At 47.6% G+C, this 18,027-nt stretch overlaps 1 protein-coding gene across 1 annotated transcript in view; it reads right to left on the bottom strand.

The window, feature by feature from the left end:
• The window catches only part of myo15ab (myosin XVAb), a 38,715-nt gene that overhangs the window by 1,719 nt on the left and 18,969 nt on the right, over positions 1-18,027 (bottom strand). Inside the window, exons 26-71 of the mRNA XM_062564656.1 lie at positions 17,753-17,892; positions 16,929-16,974; positions 16,686-16,810; positions 15,949-16,066; positions 15,654-15,829; positions 15,212-15,296; positions 15,089-15,121; positions 14,893-14,974; positions 14,595-14,725; positions 14,371-14,466; positions 14,101-14,229; positions 13,890-13,996; positions 13,562-13,740; positions 12,728-12,800; positions 12,319-12,510; positions 11,983-12,056; positions 11,818-11,891; positions 10,269-10,377; positions 9,938-10,015; positions 9,747-9,814; positions 9,363-9,662; positions 8,779-8,860; positions 8,566-8,661; positions 8,330-8,390; positions 8,033-8,126; positions 7,816-7,927; positions 7,625-7,740; positions 7,481-7,540; positions 7,281-7,356; positions 7,042-7,157; positions 6,802-6,920; positions 6,467-6,608; positions 6,035-6,146; positions 5,856-5,930; positions 4,367-4,572; positions 4,166-4,284; positions 3,614-3,683; positions 3,443-3,515; positions 3,184-3,257; positions 3,006-3,088; positions 2,732-2,862; positions 2,551-2,645; positions 2,014-2,091; positions 1,844-1,940; positions 834-994; positions 617-750 (exon numbers count right to left, since the gene is read on the bottom strand). Of these exons, the coding sequence (XP_062420640.1) occupies positions 617-750; positions 834-994; positions 1,844-1,940; positions 2,014-2,091; positions 2,551-2,645; positions 2,732-2,862; positions 3,006-3,088; positions 3,184-3,257; positions 3,443-3,515; positions 3,614-3,683; positions 4,166-4,284; positions 4,367-4,572; positions 5,856-5,930; positions 6,035-6,146; positions 6,467-6,608; positions 6,802-6,920; positions 7,042-7,157; positions 7,281-7,356; positions 7,481-7,540; positions 7,625-7,740; positions 7,816-7,927; positions 8,033-8,126; positions 8,330-8,390; positions 8,566-8,661; positions 8,779-8,860; positions 9,363-9,662; positions 9,747-9,814; positions 9,938-10,015; positions 10,269-10,377; positions 11,818-11,891; positions 11,983-12,056; positions 12,319-12,510; positions 12,728-12,800; positions 13,562-13,740; positions 13,890-13,996; positions 14,101-14,229; positions 14,371-14,466; positions 14,595-14,725; positions 14,893-14,974; positions 15,089-15,121; positions 15,212-15,296; positions 15,654-15,829; positions 15,949-16,066; positions 16,686-16,810; positions 16,929-16,974; positions 17,753-17,892 (4,997 nt within the window). The remainder of the gene's footprint in view (positions 1-616; positions 751-833; positions 995-1,843; positions 1,941-2,013; positions 2,092-2,550; positions 2,646-2,731; positions 2,863-3,005; positions 3,089-3,183; positions 3,258-3,442; positions 3,516-3,613; positions 3,684-4,165; positions 4,285-4,366; positions 4,573-5,855; positions 5,931-6,034; positions 6,147-6,466; positions 6,609-6,801; positions 6,921-7,041; positions 7,158-7,280; positions 7,357-7,480; positions 7,541-7,624; positions 7,741-7,815; positions 7,928-8,032; positions 8,127-8,329; positions 8,391-8,565; positions 8,662-8,778; positions 8,861-9,362; positions 9,663-9,746; positions 9,815-9,937; positions 10,016-10,268; positions 10,378-11,817; positions 11,892-11,982; positions 12,057-12,318; positions 12,511-12,727; positions 12,801-13,561; positions 13,741-13,889; positions 13,997-14,100; positions 14,230-14,370; positions 14,467-14,594; positions 14,726-14,892; positions 14,975-15,088; positions 15,122-15,211; positions 15,297-15,653; positions 15,830-15,948; positions 16,067-16,685; positions 16,811-16,928; positions 16,975-17,752; positions 17,893-18,027) is intronic.

The raw sequence follows: 18,027 nt of genomic DNA, 5'->3' as shown, positions 1-18,027 counted from the left end.
TGATTATTAAAACAAGATGGGATCAACGGCTGCTTTGTGGAAACGTTTGAGGGAATAAGCAGATATATATAAGCATACATATGCCGTATGTGTATATTTGTTATCTCTGTTTAAAGGGTAACGTCAATATTTTCAAACCTATTTCCCCATGTTTTGTGTCTAAATGACTAATGTGGACACCAATATTAAACTAAACATGAGCTAATGTACTTACATCACTTCACCTTGAAAGTGCATGTGTTAAATTTGCTCATTTTTACAACTGACAGCCTCAGTCCTTTCAACATTATACTCTACGGAGAAGTAAAACTTTATTCTTTGCCTTTAGCTTGATCATGTCTGTCTGTTATTGTGCCGTGTGACTTCTTACAAGACAACGATGCTGGAAACATGAGTGAGAGCTGGAGCAGAGCTTGTTGTGCTAAAGTATAGAAAGTCTAGCTTAAGGTTATTTTAAAGACTTTACAGTGTCGTGGATGAATGTTTTAGAAAAACGTGACATTTATCGGAAGAGTCCTTTGCTTAATGTTGACGGCCACTAATATGATCAAGATCAGCAAGTGCAATGAACCCAGTAATGACCGCTGAAGTGATCCAAGCTGCGTTGTGTTCTCACATGCTCGGGGTGAACGCCACGTCTTTGGCTCTGTGCTGCAGAGCTGCCAGCTTGGAGATCTGATGGAACTGTTGGTCGCTCACTTTCCCAAGCGTGAGAACGTTGAGGAGGCCTTTGCGGTAGTCCGGCAGGATCTAAGTGCACACAGGAACAGACACACGGAGTCACTCCCGCGCGCACTGGTGTTTCGGGCAGCAGGCACCGCGTGTGTACTCACCTGGTTGTAGTGCATGGCGACGCGGAGCTCGTTGTCCAACTTGAGCGCCTGAGTCCAGACGACTCGCCTGAACCAGAAGCTGTAGTTGGCGTCGACGGCCTCGGCCTCCGTGGCGACGTCCAGGATGTACTCGTGTTTGTTCAGAGGACGCACGTTCTGACCTGAACACACGCACGTTACATTATACAGATATCTGCACGATCACCTAAACTGCAAGTTAAAACTAATGAAGGATGGAATATTTTTTTAGCGAATTTTTCAGCAATGTTTTTCACACTAACATATATTTACTTTTTTTCCCATGACATTGTTTATTCAATCAGAACCTGACAAGTTGTAGCAAACACTAGTTTAAATCCAATGCAAATTACGTACATAAACACAGTGAAAAGCCAATACTTGTGTAGACCTGCTGTGCTCTTGAATAGTACACAAGCAACATCAGCTGCCAGCTGTTGTCATGTGGAGATATTTAATGCTACGGGGGGAGGAGACAAAACCACAACAGAATGCAAAGAGCTCCGCATCAACGCTCCAGTGGACCTAATCAGCGCTGGAGCTTTCAGCATTCAGAACTTATTAAGACCAAAGCAGCTGGAGCGGCGCGCACATCAATATGACAAAGTTGTGCACAGCAACAACAACCATAACAATGACTGCTTCTGCATTTCATCAGGAAAAAGAGAGTGGTCCCTTTAGACGGATTATGCATATTCTGGACCTCTGTATTGATCTGATGATGAGAGTTTGATAACTTGTGGCTCATGCAAACAAATGGCACGTTAACGGTTAATGAAGAGGAAAGATGACACCGCGATCGATCCCGCCGTCGTTATTTTGCTGCGGCGGTCCAACGAGGACTCATGTGTGACTTTCTCCCGCAGCCAGGAACCAGAGAACAGTCATGTGATCTGTGAGGGGATCTGCTCCAGTGACCCCGACGAGAAGACGGCCCCTTGTGCACTAACGCAACGTCCCACATGACCCGGCGAGGCAGAAGACCAGCTCACCTCTGTTGGTCACTAAAAATATGGCATATTCTTCCATGGCCTCCGAGTTGTGCAAACCCATCTCATAACAGAGCTCCTCAATCACCTCCAGGGCCACCTGATGAAAACACGACATCATCAAGAGGCGCGCCAGGACCACGGCGGCGCTGAACTGCTCGCCGAACACTCACGGTGCACGTTTTGATTTTCGCGTGACGTTCGATGCCTCCGGGGAACAGAAACAGCTGACGCTTTGAACTACGTCCGGCCTGGGGACAAATGAAACATACTGTACACACACTGGACATGTCGGACTACGGACACATTCTGACCTCACTGATCATCCAAAATGATTTAGAAACCCAGCGGTTTCTAAATAGATTTTTAAAAACCACTTAAATTCTATATTTTTGGGGGGTATTTTCAAGCGGCAGTGCCCATGTTCATTGTAATGAAAGCAAAGCGCCATAAAGTGTGTTTTTAATAGTTTTTCTGAGCGACAATGGAGCTCTGTGGCACAAAGGAATACACTCGAGATACAAGACAATAAATATATACCATTTTCAATCTTTTCATAAAATGTAAAAAAAAGAAAAACTTTATTGGGCTTGTCCTTGTCCTACCAGATAAATGTGCAGCTTACATAATAAATAATATCATATTTACAACAAAATGGATTTATATGTGGCTATTCAGGAGAATGAGTGACTTTCCAATGAAGCACTGACCATCACGGCCTTCAGCTCCATGCTGTTGGGTGGAACGACGCGTCCTCCGAACTGGAACGTCTTCTTCAGGTTCTGCTCGCACGCTTTAGCGATGCCTAGCACACAGTGAGGGAACATTACACGCTGGTGGCGCCGCCGCCGCCCGCCGCCGTCCACTCATCGATGGCGGCGGTTTTATTACCCTGATACTGCGCGCCTGCGCCGCGAGAGGCCTGCTGCAGGCTCTTCAGCAGGAAGGGCTTCAGGACTTCAGAGCAGCGGTGGTAAGCGGTCAGGATGTACAGCAGCCTCCAACCTCGTTGGCAGCTGTCACTGAACAACACCAGAGCACACAGACACACGCACACACACACACACACACACACACACACACACAGGGGGTTACAGGACATGAGAAAAACGCAGAGGAGCGCAGTGTGTGTTGGTTTGTTGTTCGTGTGGGAAATCGGACTCACGGTTTGGAGCTGGTGTTTGCCGTGAGCTGTTTGAGGAGTTGGCAGTAAGCCTCGTCCCTCATCAAGGGGAACTCTCCTATGAGCTGAGGCGAGAACACACACACACACGCACACACCAGCAAACGGTCAAAGAGAAAATACTAGCTTGAGAGGGGAAAAAAAAGAGGGGTGTATTTACTTTGAGGATGCTGTTGACCACTTCCTGTTCCGTCAATCCCTTTGATGGAGAGTCCCCCATGAAACGCATCACCGCTGTACGAATTACACAACAAACACACTCATGCAGGTCAGCAACAATCTGATGTATTGACATCCAGCACTTAAAATCTGATACACGTCTAATTTCAACCGAGGATGAATCGGAGCCCCCGGTGTAATGAGAGAAATGCAATAAGAAGATGTAATTAGAGGAGAGATGAGAGACGGTGAGAACTTACACAGGAAGAGATCCGCTGCCACCCGGTTCATGGCTGCATCGGTAAACTCTATTAGAGACTCAGTCAGAGGAGTCTGCAGGGGGACAAAAAGTATCACACAAACAGCTCAACACGACACACAGAAGATGTATTTTTTAAGAGTATTTTAAGTTGTTGAGGGGAGAAAGGCACCTTGGAGAACTTGATCATTTCAGTGGGCTCTCTGGAGTCTCGATTTCTGCTTTTGCTCTTCAGGGAATCTCTGAGACATGTTGGAAGAAGTAGTGAGATAAGTTACTCCATTAATAGTTGTAATTCCACTCTGCAAAACTTTGCAAGTCAAAGTCCTTCATTCAAAATTAATTTAATTCAATAAGGATATAAATAATAAAAGTATGAGGGACAAAATGTGTTTACATATACTCATTATGCTGATTGGTGTATCAATGTTTAGTATTTTCTTCAATTCAGTCAATCATTATTAACGCTAAACTGTAATGTTGCAGCTGCTTCCAGTTGAGTCGGTTATAATTATTTCACACACTGTTGGGCTTATGTGTCTGTCGAATTAACAAAGCAATCATTGCTGTTAAATGGATTAAATGGAAACAAAGACTCCAATGTTTCATTAGTCAAAAAATTTATTGAATTAGAAGTGTTAAGTATCATATGGTCGAGTGCTTCAAAATGAAATCATACAAATTGTGTGATGTTTTTGTGTGTGCTTTGTGCACGTCTGTTCACCCCTTCCCCCTGGTCGCCTGTCTGAAGAACATCTTGGCAAACTCCAACATGTCGTATTTGCAGTCCTGCAGGTCCCTCTCGTCCAGATCCCCTTCGGGGAAGCCGTCAAATGAGACCTTCTGAAATTCAAAAGATTGCCAGTGAAAAAAAAAAAAACCCAATCTGACAGGTCAGTCGGACAGAGGACGTGTGCCCGCGTACCTCAATCGTGTGATCTATCTCGTGCGCCGCCGCGGCGGACGCCACGGCAACGGCGATGGCCGACGACGCGGCGAACTGCCCCGCCCCCCCCGGGGGGTCTGCCTGGCGGCCCAGGGGCAGCGACAGGAAGCCGGGGGGAGCGACGGGGTGCACGCAGTCGGCCGGGAACGCGCCGGAGCGGCCGATGACGGCGCCGAACTTCCAACCTGACGCACACACACACATCAGAGAGATCACAGCACACAGAGACACAGGCCTGAGCGCTTTGTGCCTCCAGAGAACGAGCCTTTCCATCGCTGCAAGTGCTCCCGATGGCAATCTGCATCTCCTCTAACAGCAGGCCGGCCTTTCATCGCCACCCGTCCGATCATCCGTATCGGCGTTCTTTTCTCTCATTGATACGACTCAACTGTGGTCTGCGGCAGCGCCGGTGAACTGTCCCAGGCTGCAGCCTCCGGTCTAATTATAGATGCTACACATACGAGGGACGCCTGTCCCTCGTATTGACTTACGTCTGCCGCCGCCGGGGTTACCCTAACCTTTGCAATAACCGCTGCGGCATCAATGCGACGACGCATCGAGCAAAGAGTGGAGGTGATATTGGGAGTTCTTTTTTGGCATTTTCTGAAACAGGGATCATCTGATGTTAAATCAAGGTTAATTGAATAAACTGCCGCTAAATTGACAGTGTAGTATCATTAACACAAGGTTTTTCTTCCCACTAGTCGGAAAAATATATGTTATGGAATAAAAGAATAAAAAAATGTTATGCTGAAAAAGGTTTTAGCCTGCAGTGTTTTGCTTTAAGTGGAAACCAGCTGATGGTCCCCACCATGTGTCCGATAGCAGGTATCCTCAAGCTGTCCTGCTTGATGACAAATGCAACGCATAATGCAGCTCAGATCTCACATTCACGTTTGATTCTAAAGTTTCACACCTTTAAAATCACAGCCGTCTCAGCCAAACAAACAAGATGACAGATCTCAGTGGATGTCATGGTGGAGGATAAAAACCTGGCTCATTTAAGAACAGATGTCCAGATGTCAGAGCCCCCCAAAAAAAAAACAATAAATGTGTCACACACAACAGTGTGTGTATAATTTACTGTGACACATTTATTGTTCACACAACAGTGTGTGTGGAAGCACACACTGAGTTTGTCCTTTTTTTCATCTGATAAGAAATGAAATAACAGGACTTTTCATTTGTGTTCATCTTTTGCTTCCTCAAGAAAAAAAAATAATCAATATTTTTTAAATTGCATCGCTCTCTTCCATCTGAAAAATAATTTTCTGATACAATATTGTATTTTCAGGGAGCTGTGTGCACACCGTTGACAGCACAGCACCCGTTCCACCCTGATACCATCACAGACACCTTTAGTACTCAGCTCAGGGCGGGCAGTTTGAATTGTAACCTTTTTTTTTTTTTTTTATATATTTTAATCCACGATGCCGGCGCCTTAATAGAAAATCTAATTATCGCTCACCAAAGTCCTGAGTGTCTCTTTTCAGATCCTCCAAAAACACCACCTTCTTCCTCACTACACAGCCGTAGATGGAACCTGGAAAAGACACAAAAGATCACAGCCGGAGAGAACACCCGGTTGGACTGAAGGTTCACTTGTTGGACGGCGTGTTTTCTGTCCCGCGTTGCGTCGGGTCTCACCCTCCTCCAGCCCGTCCATAACCTGCAGCCGGATGACGTCGCCTTTGTGGAAACTGAGCATCGAGCGGTCGTCTCCCACAAAGTTTCGCTCTGCGATCACATAATCCGAGTCCTGCAAGAGAGAAAAACCGTTTGGATTGGATTCTCTCACGGCGCTACTGTCGTGTAGGTTTGTTTAATACAGAGAGTGTGTGCAGATGAACGGGGGGGGGGGGGGGGAGAAATAGTCTGTGTTTGTGCTGTGGATGGCAGCACGAAAGAGGAAACTCTGCTCCTCATCTCTCATTGCTGCCTACACACTACAGATTCATGTTTTTTTTTCCAGCTGTCATCTCCTTTCGTGGTTAAGGAAAATTCCTCTTCCTTGAAATACAGACTGGGCCGAACGTGTGTGTGTGTGTGTGTGTGTGTGTGTCTGTGTGTGTGCTGTACCTTTTTGATCTCACTGATGAAGGTGTCTACGAGATGTTTGACCTGCAGTGCCTTGGCTGAGAATAGGATCAGTTTCTCGTTGGTCAGATTGAACTCCAGCATGTTTTCGGACGGGATGGTGACGAACAGGATGTCGGCGTAGCTGAAAAAATACACAACACAAAAGCAAATAAAAATACAATGAATGTTTGTCAAATTTGGCTCCCATGACAGTGAAAATGCAGTAACGGCAATTTTAGTAAGAGTAAGAAGTAAAATGAGAGACACGTGATATATTTGTGACAACTACTGTGAGAACTACTAATTTACAAAGACGGAAAAAACCCATCACGCACGTGTAGGGTCGTAGGACTCTGAAGTAGTCTGGAGCTGCAGCGCTGCTCTTTACGGTCTTCAACAGCTTTATACCCCCGTGGGACACTGATAACACCTGCACACCTGTTCCTACGCTACCCTGCACACACACACACACACACACACACACACACACACACACACAAACACAGATGTTCAGTCACAATGAAAATACGCAGTACAGTAATTATCATTATCCTCTCAGGATTTGTGGCGCACACCGATGCAGGGAACAGGCGGGAGAAGTATATTTCCCAGGATTCCCTGGCTGCCGACACGATGGTTTTCTTCACGTGCTCCTCCACCGGATCCATGTTCTGCTCCACGCCGTGTGCAGCTGACATTCACACAAGCAGACACACAAACTATTCAGTGTCAAACACACAGGGTTTGGATCAGATCCCGCGGTCTGATGAGACAATCTAGGAGTGGGGGGGGACGGGGGGGGGGGACGGACTACCGAAAAGAGCCTTCATCCTCTGTCTTTCGTCCCTGGTGATGCGAACACACGCCTCCGACAGAGTGTCGTTCACGATCTGCAGGGAGGCGATGCCGCAAGCAAAAGATTGAACAAATTAACAAAAAGCATTTGATGAAATGCTGATTAAAACTCGTTAACACGGTAACCTGCTGCATTAATTCAAGGATCTCTCGAAGTACCTGTTTGAAAATGAGGTCCAGCACCAGAGGATTGTTGAAGCCGTCTTTGGGGTAAAAAACCTGCAAAAGCACGAAGAATTCTCACAACAGAATAGAAAGCAAACATTCTGAAAGTGGATGCTGACGTTTCGAGGGAGAGCTCACCTCCTTCCTGAGGTACAGCCTCCAGGGGACATTGGTGTAGGTGTAGTGCTCCTCGTTGGTTCTCCGATGGAGCTGCGTCTGGATGGTTGCCGTCTCCACGGGAAGCTCTCGAGAAACTGAAACAAACATGTCACGGGTTTCGCTCTTATTTGATGCCCTTGTTTCACAGTTGCTAGCCAGTGTATCTGTACCTGGAGGGGGGCCGGGGAGAGGACGATGGGAGGCTTTTGCTTTCATGGTGGGTTTGAATCCCGCCTCCTTCGCCGCAGACGCAGATGGTGGGGGGGCAGCAGGGCGTTTGGGCTGAACGAACACCAAAACGTTCCCCGGCATGACTCATCTCAAGCGTTTATCGGTCTGAATGTGTTCTGTGTGTGTGTCAGTGTGTGTGTGTGTGTGTGTGTGTACCTGTGGAGCGGGAGGGTTGTTCATCTGCGGTTTGAGGATCTGTAAAGCCTCATCGCGAGCGGTTTGCTTCTTCTTGAACTTCCCCTCTGGTCTCCTGAATACATCCACAAGGGGTGTCGTCACAGTTTGCAGGGTTTTTCAAGAACAAATGTGGCGCCCCATTTAATCGCTTGTTTCAGTGTTTGTATGTAAGTCGGTGTCTGCATGTGGCTTGTTGTGGCCTCGGCTTTACAGTGTGTGACTGCTGTTCTGTATTAGCGAGCTTAAATATGTGTGTGTGTGTTCTTGAGGCCTAACCTCTTCTCGTGTGGCAGCAGGTCTCCCGGTGGAGGAGGAGTGTTGTACCGTTTGATGATGTCTTGAAAAGGAAAAAAACAAGCCACGTGAGAAATTAGTGGGTCACTCTTTACATTTTCTGTTGTTGTTTCAAATCCAAATACCAAACAAGCTGTTTGTTAGAAAAGAGGGAAAAAATGAACTACTTGATCCTCAATGATTCATTTTTGCTGTATAAAGCTTTTAAATTCAGATGCCTTGTATATCTTGGCTGGGGACGAGGATATCTGAAGTCCGTGCCGAGTACTTCACCACCTCTCCAGCAGGGGGCGGGGGAGCCGTCACCACTGGAGCTGAAGCAAACACACACACACACACACACACACACACACACAAAACGAATGAACACTGCAGCAGCTGATGGGAGATGCGTTTTAGTAAAAGGGCTGGAGGGACTTTCCCTCTCTTACCAAACTTTCTGACTGGTGTGTCCTTGTTCATAGGGACGCCCGGAGCCTTCCTCCGAGGGACGCTGTCCTTACCGGACTGAACCTGAATCAGCCGCACGGAGAGGACACAGGAGTTGGGATCAAGGCTTGGCAGACGTTAAAAAAAGGTTATCTGAGAAGATCTGATTGCAGAACATGTATTTTGTTATAGAAATATTAGAAATGTTTAACCTGCATTAGATTTTTGTATATCAAAAAATGTAGTTGATGGATCACATGTGAAACACCTTTTCTTTCCTCAGGTGTCTCTTGCAAAAAAGCTCTTGTCATCTCACGGATTAAAAGGGGGGATTAATATCCTTACTTTCCCCTTTCATCCAGCTTTTGCTCGTCGTGACTCCACAAGTTTTTTCATCTAATTGCAAACAAAACCACTCAGTCTTTTCATAAAAGCAAACTGCTTGTGGTTGTGAGGAAGCTTTCCTGGTTCTTGTTTGAGTTTACAACAACAACAACAACAACATACAAACATCTTTAAAAGTGCTGATTATGTAACGTGAAACGTCACTTTGGGCCGCTACCTCACATGTCTGAGAGCTACTCACCCGTTCGGCGCCGTACGCGGCGGCGGCGGGGGGGCGACCCTGGGGCTGCGACGGCGTTTGTAGGGGGTAGGGGTCCCAGGCCGGGACGTCCGCCGCAGCGTAGGGGCTGGGAGTGAAGTTGGCGTAGGGGCTGGGTGGGACGTTGGCGTACGGACTCTGGGGTGCGACGGCGTAGGGCCTGGCGGGGGCGTAGGGGCTGGGAGGGTGGTGGGGCAGGGGGCTGGCGGGCGGGCTGGTGATCGGGGAGGCGGGGGGGGGGCTCGTCGCCGGGCCGTCGGCCTGCGCGGTCGTCTGCTGGGCCTGAGAAGCGAGACGGCGCCGCGTTAGAAAGAGAGGAGCGGCGGCGGGGAGAAAACAGCCGTGGATCCAGACGGAGGGGGTTACCATGATGGCGGCCTGCTGGTTCACGATGGCCTGCTGCTGCTGCTGCGCCAAAACAGCCTGCCGGGCATCTGGAGAGGAGACGCAGAGAGGCAGAAACACGGTAAACAGGCAGGAGGGATGACATTTTGCTTTGATGAGGTGTTTTTTTTTTTTCTCTCTCTCCATGATTTCTCTCCACACTCGAGACGGACCAGGTGTTACAGGTGTTACAGGTGCCACGGCGGCGACGGGAGGCAGCATCACGCCTCCCACGGGAAGCACTCGCACAGCTGCGGGCACAAAAACACAGTTAATTTCAGATTCACACTCTGTTTGCTTTATTACCCGCGCTCATTTGATGGCGATTTATTGAGATAGTGAGGTTCTCCCAGCGTGGGAATCCGTCTAAATGACCCCATATTTACTCCACAGTGCACTTCACCTACTGCCTGCTTCTTCTTTTTTTGGAGAGGCCAGAATATTTACACTGGGTCGAGGTACAACAAAGAAATTCATACTACGCATCAAAGAAAGCTGACTGACCCCCGGGTGGGGGCGGGGGGCGGGTCGACTGGCCTTGCTGTTGCCACCCGCCTCCGACTCCTCCGACACCCTTCATCCTGCTGGACAGTCCTGCAGCGGATTCCCCTTCCTGTGAGGACAGACCAATGGACTTCACACCTCAGCACACTATTGAAGACAATAAATCATCACCAAAACGGAACCGATACATGAGGATATTTGCTGATGCAGGAGCATTGATTCATATTGTGTTAGATAAGAGTCAATATTCTATTCAGGGCTGTCGATCTACTTGCACTTAATGGTTTACTCGATAGATCAGCATTGACTAAATATCTGGTAGTAACGTTTATTAGCCTGATTTGTTTGTGTGTTCTCAATTCACACTTAATCTCGCATGATTTTCCACCCGAGAACTTCCTCGTTGTCCCTGGTTTGGTTCATCAAGTAATAAGGTAGAAGCCTAATTATATGGAATTGAAAATAAATCCTCGTCGTACAAATCAAGAGGCGCATTTAGAATTGCTTTCTTATTTTTTAACAGTGACTCTGGCTTCCCATTGATGGGAAGTGATCGACACTAAGAGAGATTATCGCATTTTAACCCTGCCTCTGCTCCGTTAGTGTGGATGTCTGCCTCCTCCATCAGAAATCAGCTGCTGACCCATACTTCCAGCAGAGTGTGTGTGTGTGTGTGTGTGTGTTCGTGGGCCATGTCTCATTAAATAGTTAGCCCTTCATTAGCCAGAGTGTCAGTTCCCCGTAAGCAGATCCCCCCTCGTTGCCCGGGTGGGAAACCGCCGTGGCGACCCAGCCCGCTGTGACAGTTACGGTAACTGTGTAACGTAATCGGTGGCCCGGGCGGGAGCGGCCTGTAGAACACATCTGATACATGCTGATTCCTGTCGGGCCACATCCGATAGCGGCGGCCCACATTCGCCACGTCCCCGGGCTGAAGGCTGAAAGATCCATCGGCATTCACTGCAGCGGCACCAGGACTCACTACGGATTCAACTACTCTACTACAACCGTAGTTTGAATGACAGGGATGAACCATTTGTGGTGCTTAGTGAATCATAAAGGGGGGGGGGGGGGGGGGACGTACAGGTTTTATTGTCGTCCAAATCTGCTGAATGGAAACAACAAGGTGTTTACTGTTTGTGTTGTCATATGCAACCAGAGTTTGAGGCGTACTGCTACAAAAATATTGTGAACAGGAAGAATTTTACAGCATTATCGTCGGCAGTGTGTAAAGTAAATAGATGAGAGCATTTTCTCATTTTCTCCTGGTTTCCCTCTCAGTAGAAACTGCTGCGTCGTTACCGTTGTGTCATGTACTGTGTGTAAATGTACATTGTACATTGTGTTTGAATTTATGTTTCTCGCTACCCATGTAAGTTCAATCAAAATATGAAACCAGGCAATGTTTAAATGGCTTTGTGCATTTAAACAAGAATACTTAACATGACATAAGGTCACTTCCTGCTGTAAAGACATGAGCCCCACAGTAACCAGTAAATCTGTAAATGGTTGACAGAGTAAGTGTGACACTTTGAGTCATGCCACTTACTCCAGCTGCCTCGGACAGCACGGGGTCAAACAGGCTGTCGAGATAACGATCCATTCCTCTCTGAGGCTCTGAGTCTGTGAGGACGAGGGGAGAGCAGTTGAACATCCACCGTGATCAAGATCAATGTGTGTTAGTGCTCTTATATGCATATCTTATACTGTGTACCATGTCCATCGAAGCCAGGTAAGGCTGGAGATGTGAAATCCCCCTTCGTGTCAAAGCCACCGCCCAGCAGGCTTCTATTAAACAGGAAATAATCTCTACATAAACTAAGCAGCAGGGGAAGAAAAACTAATACATATTAGCATCAAAATCAAAATCCCCCCCAAAAAATAAATTAAATCCATTGTATATGTATATTATTGGTTTGAATAAGTAACATTTGACTTGTGGCAAGTTTAAAGTACTTTATGTACAGTTCGGTAGTCAGGTTTGAGAATCTGAAATCACAGAAAAGAACGAAACCCAAGTTCTGCAGTGCACATGCGAGGTGCGTCTCACATGCTGGCATTGGGCCGGACTCTGGCCGGTTCCTGTGCAGAGATGATGAAGTAGCTGCTGCGCTTGGGGAAGTCAGCGGGAAGCTCCAGGTCCGACATCAAGTCCAGAACGTAGTCTGAGCCCTCCAGCTCCACCAACTGAGCCGGCTCCTTCAGCAGCACGGACCAGCCTCGACGCCCGTCCGCCACGCCCCTGCACGGACACACACACACACACACACGGACACACACACACACACGGACACACACACACACGGACACACACACACACACACACACGCGCGCACGCACAAAATACAATAACACGCACAAACAAAAAGACGTCGGAACTCCATTTCAACATATCACTTAGTGTCCCCTGTTCCACGTCATGGAATCTATACATCAGGTGTTTTACAATAAGACGATACCTGTGTTGTAAGATGTCTTTGGCCATTTCTTCTCCTGTTGTCCAGGAGTGCAGAGGACACAGGAAGGACACACCTGGAGACAAATAGGCTTAAATACACAGCGGTGACTGAACAAAACCACTTTGAAGTGATGTGGATTTCATTTTTCTCATCTTATAGGATATAGGATAGAAGGATAGTTTGGATGTTCTGACGTGGGGTCGGATGAGGTACCTATCCGTAGTAAGAGCATTACATCATTGCTCGGCTCTGCCCCAGTTTGGAGAAACAGAGAAACAAAGCAGTAAAAAGATCTCCAGCTAGGGGGCCATGATGACTGCATCTACATTAAGGTGAACTTCCCCTTCAGTGCGGTAATGGTTCTTCTTCTGTTTCCCCTCAGACAAAGTCGGTAGCACTCCCCCCATTTCTCCCAACGGAGATTCACACACCAGCATCAACAAACAGACACAAACAAAGCCAGAGAAGCAGAGAGGCTATCAGGTGTTGTCTAATCCTCAGTCGGCCTGCCAAAAGGCCAGAGGACAGATTAGCTGGATGAGAGGAGGAAATGAGAGACAGACAACTCTTTCATGCCGGGTAACGCGCACACTGGCCGAGCACATGAGAAAAAAATAAATAAAGAATAACCCCGGAAAGGTGAGGTTGGGTCAACTAGATGCAGTCTTCAAACAAATGCAATAAAAAAAATGTTGTTGTTGCATGAGAGGAGAAAGCACCAGCGTTGAGCTCCTGAATCATCAACACATTTACACCTCTTTTTTTTTAATTTACTGGGGCTCCATTTGTCGCATCCATCCAAAATGTTGTAACCAGATCTGAATCCACCCTCACCATCGAAACAGTGTGTGTGCAGAACGGTGTGAGCTCTCTTGCGATTGGCCGTCCACTCCAGCAGGCAGGGCGGGTACGTCCGGACGTACTCCGGCCCGACGCTCAGCCGCCGCAGAGCTTGGAGCAGGCGGTGCTGACACACGCAGTCGTAGCCCTCGGGCCCGTAGTCGGACACAAACCTAGAGCAACAACAACAACAACAACAACGGGGACGAGCGCAAAGCGAGAACAAACTGAGAGAAGGCACAGCAAGCGGAGAAGCAGGTACTACATAGGCCGTGCCGCTATTGAGAAGCCATTATTTGACGGTTTGACGGCGTGGGCCTACTTCAGCAGGTACTTGGCCAGCCTTTGAGAGGGCAGGAAGGCAGAGAGACAGGAGGAGAGGAGGAGCCAACCGCGCTCGGAATTCAGAATGTTAGGATTCCTCCACACCTGACGGAGGAGAGGAGACCGTAAGCGAGATAATGTGGGAAAGATGTATTATTTTGGGGCTTTTATTTGCACCTCATCGAGGAGGAGAACAAGATTGGCCTCACCTGATTTGCTACCTGAGCCAGGATCTCATCTCGGAGGCTGGGATTGGCCAGTCCTCTCTGGACGATGTAGTTCCCAAACAGATTCTCCTGAGCGCCATTCAAGTTTGGGTCACCCATGAATCTTAGTATCTATCAAAAGAATGCTGGGTTTAAGCTGCAGGACAGTTTTATTGGTCTGTGTTTGATTTCTTGACGTAACGCTGACGAACAGCTGACTCAGAAGTCCTCTGCGGTTGAAGTTTCCCAGCAACACGTGAACGCAACACGTACCAGAACGAAGACGTTCAGAGCTCCTTGCTTTAGCTCCTCATCCATTCGAATCAGTGAACTCTCCAGCGGGGCTGTCAGCATCCCAAACATCGGCTCCTACAACGCACACACACACAAAAAAGTGCTTACAATCGATTACACACGCTGACTGTAACCATAGTTACATAGATGGAGCTCTGCAGCAACACTGTAACGGTAGATGTTCTGTGTGTGTGTGTGTTTACCCTAAATATGGCCCGGATGTAGTGTGTCATGAGGTAGTTGTTGATATCCAGGGGCAGGGTCAGCTGGTGGTCAACCTGTACCTTTGGAGCCTGGACCACCGCTAAGCAGTCAGAGTGTAGCTCTTCCCCACCTGCACACACACACGCACAAGGCAAGGTTAAATATTATTGAACCCTACATATACATGTATGCAAGTGTGGTTTGACTGTGAAATGACATTTTCAGTGCTTACATGGACATTTATCCCTTCTGCGTGTGTGTGTGTGTGTGTGTGTGTGTTTGTGTAGTTGTGTGCACCTGAGGCCGCCTGTAGCAGAACTGCCAGCTCAGCAGGGATGGGCAGCGTTGTGACATTCACCACCTCTCTGTTGATGCGATCCTACACGCATTGCAAACACACACACATTCAGCATCACATGGCACACCGATGCTTCGCCTTCATCTCTCTGCTCAAGGTGCGCGTCTTCTTCCTTCTACCTTCAACCTCACTCACCTCTTCTGCCTTCCTTGCAGGCTCCACCACTGTCTGACAGAAAGAAGGACGGCATCACACTTTTGTTTATTTAAAAAACAGAAAAGAAAGGTACTGCAAGTGACCCGGCTGTAGTGTGCATACCCTCATGTAGCGCTGGCAGTTGACGATGAGCAGCACGGCAGAGCGGAGCTTGGTGAGGTATTTCCTCCTCACAGCAAACCTTTTTCTATTCAGGTAAAGCGTTGGCATTAAAACATGAATTATCAGCGCGTGGCCAGATAAAGACGACTTCCCTTCAACCAGCACAGGCAGCCCAATTTGTTGAGAAGTTTGTATTAACGGCCCTCATATAGTTCATCAAAGCGTGAAATATCACTTTGATCTCTGAAGCATCATCAAAGACTCAAACGGTCTGAACTAGCGTGTATTGTAATTGTGTGTGAGAAGCTGATCACCTGGCCTGAACACCTCTAACCCTCTAAAAGAAGCAGGTTGTCTCGGCTCTCAGAAACCAGACACCGAAGCGCAAACGGTCAAGCTGAAGACGGGAAAACCGACTCATTGATTGGAAGGTGAAGATTACCTGGCCAGGTAGCCCCTGCAGCGGCTTTCAAACAGGATCATCCGCCGCCGCATCTTGGCGAAATTCCTCCTGACGAAGCCCGCTCGGGTGTATCTCTGCAGCGTCAGGGCGGCGAAGTTGAGCAAGCGGTCGCGCTTCCCCTCCAGCAGCTGATACAGCTCCTCCTTCAGGAAAATCTAACACACAAACGGACACGAAACCTCAATGTCGCAGTGCGTGCTTCTCTGCGTGATTCAGTTGAACTCGCACCTGCACGTGTGTACGTTACGGAGAGAGAGAGAGAGAGAGAGCGCACCTTACTGACTCCCAGCTGATACGAGCCGCTCTTGACCGGGCAGAGCTTGTGGAGAATGATGACACAGTTTTCTCCTTCTGCCGGCGGAGGGTCTTTCAGGCAGAGCAGGGCTTTGTACCTGTGCGTTGTGTCCACAACAAATAGGACAATCCAAATGTGAATTCAAAAGTAAATGCGAAAGAGAATCGGGGGGGGGGGGAAATCTAAAGCTGCAAAGTTTAGGTAAAAGCTATTAACGGAGTGTGAGTCTGTTTTAGGGTTTTGAGTTACATGATGATTACATTGCAGACCGTCTAATGGCTGCAGTCTGTAGCATACTCGCTCAGAACATCAGCAATTTTAAATAATGCAGTCCACATTAGTCAGTTAGACGCAAAACATGGGAAAATAGGGCGTTACCCTTTAGGTTTTTGTATCTAGCAGTTTCCGTGAAATTCTAATTGACTGTGAGGGATGGACTCTCAAACTGAAACCAGATGTTTCAGAGGTGGTGTGAGAGTGATTGCTTTACTACTACAAGTAGAAGAATTTAGTGTGTGAATTTCACCAACACCAGAAAAAAAGCAATATTTCAAGCTTGAAAGGTCATGAGTGGAAGGACGAGCAGATACAACATTTTGAAGGAAAAGAAGAGGAACAAGAAGACGAGATAGCCTGAACTGTTTTTTAAGGGTACAGTGCATGGTTCAATCCAAGTGCACATTTCTCTTCATTGTGAAGGCCAGTAAGGAACCCACCTTTTTAGGAAGCGGTGAAAGTGCATTCTGATTGGATAACCCTCCTTCCTGATAAGGATGGTCTCCATGATGCCAGAGTAATGCAGCTGAGTGTTGACCAGCTCCAGGTCAAACACCCCTGGCTCCTACGCAAACGCAAACAAACATACAGATCAATCAATACACATCTGAGCATCTGTTACAGATCAACACGAAATGCAAAACACTGCAAACCTGCACACATCATCCAACTTGCAAATCTACCTTATGATGGTTTGGCTTGATGCATCGTACAAAATAAGAGTTACACCTGTCACAGATGGATGAGAACGAACAGATGGATAAATGAATTTATGATTTATAAAGGCTTTGTACGTCAGTCCAGCTCTTTCCAACTGAGAGGAAAACCAAATAAGCGAGAAATCGGTGGAGCGTGGCGTGGTTTTACAGTTAAAGCTACATATAAACAGATCCCCTGAGGTCCTCGCCTTTGCCACTATGAGAGACGCGATCAAGCTCAAATCGGGCAAATCAAATTCCTCTTCCCAAGATAGACGGCTCCGGCAAACGCAGACACACACTGAGGCTTATAAGATGCCAGAACTGATCTGTAATCACTTTATTCTCTTGCTGCACCGAGGCACAGCCCCCCTTTCAGTACTCGCTGCCTACTCAGCCAAGGCCTGAACACACTATGAGTCACTCTCACTCTCCCCGACCCCTTTGCTGGGGAAGGAGATCAGAATAAAAGCATCTACTGAATGACATCTTATCTAATGACAAGTTTCGTAGTCTGCTCACTTTGTAAGAGGGCACTGCGTCTAGTATTTTTTTGCCGTCTTGGGGCGCTGAATTAACGTTACCATTGCATATTGGGCAGGAAAGGTGGGGGCTCTCAAAACCCGGTAGCCCTTAGGCCTGAAGGCTCCTCTGGCTATAGAGTAGCCTATTATTTAACTGGCTTGGGAGGTTTTCCAGGCATGTAGGCTGGTCTTTGAAATACGCTGCCTTGGTAACACAAAAAAACCCCTGTGAAATAACATTCTGACGACACAGCAGCCCACTGAGGTGAAGGGTCTGACTCAAACCTTTCCATCTTCTCCAGCAGCTCCTGCAGGCTGCTCTGGAACTTCGCGCTGACCGTGTTGGCCTGATGGCGGCGAGCCACGCTGCTGCGCCGCACGCTAGAAGCAGACTCTGAATGCTTTAAAAAGAGACCGGACACCATCTGTATTCACACACATACACACACAATGCAGAAGAAGAAGAAGAAGAAGTGAGTAATGAGTTCCAAATGGAAGATGAGCACACAGCACAAACTCAACAACATTTTTTGTCACAACTCAAAACATGAATTGAAAAA

Source organism: Pungitius pungitius, chromosome 9 (genome assembly GCF_949316345.1).
Source record: "Pungitius pungitius chromosome 9, fPunPun2.1, whole genome shotgun sequence".
Taxonomy (NCBI): domain Eukaryota; kingdom Metazoa; phylum Chordata; class Actinopteri; order Perciformes; family Gasterosteidae; genus Pungitius; species Pungitius pungitius.
This window is presented reverse-complemented; position numbering and strand designations above follow the sequence as displayed.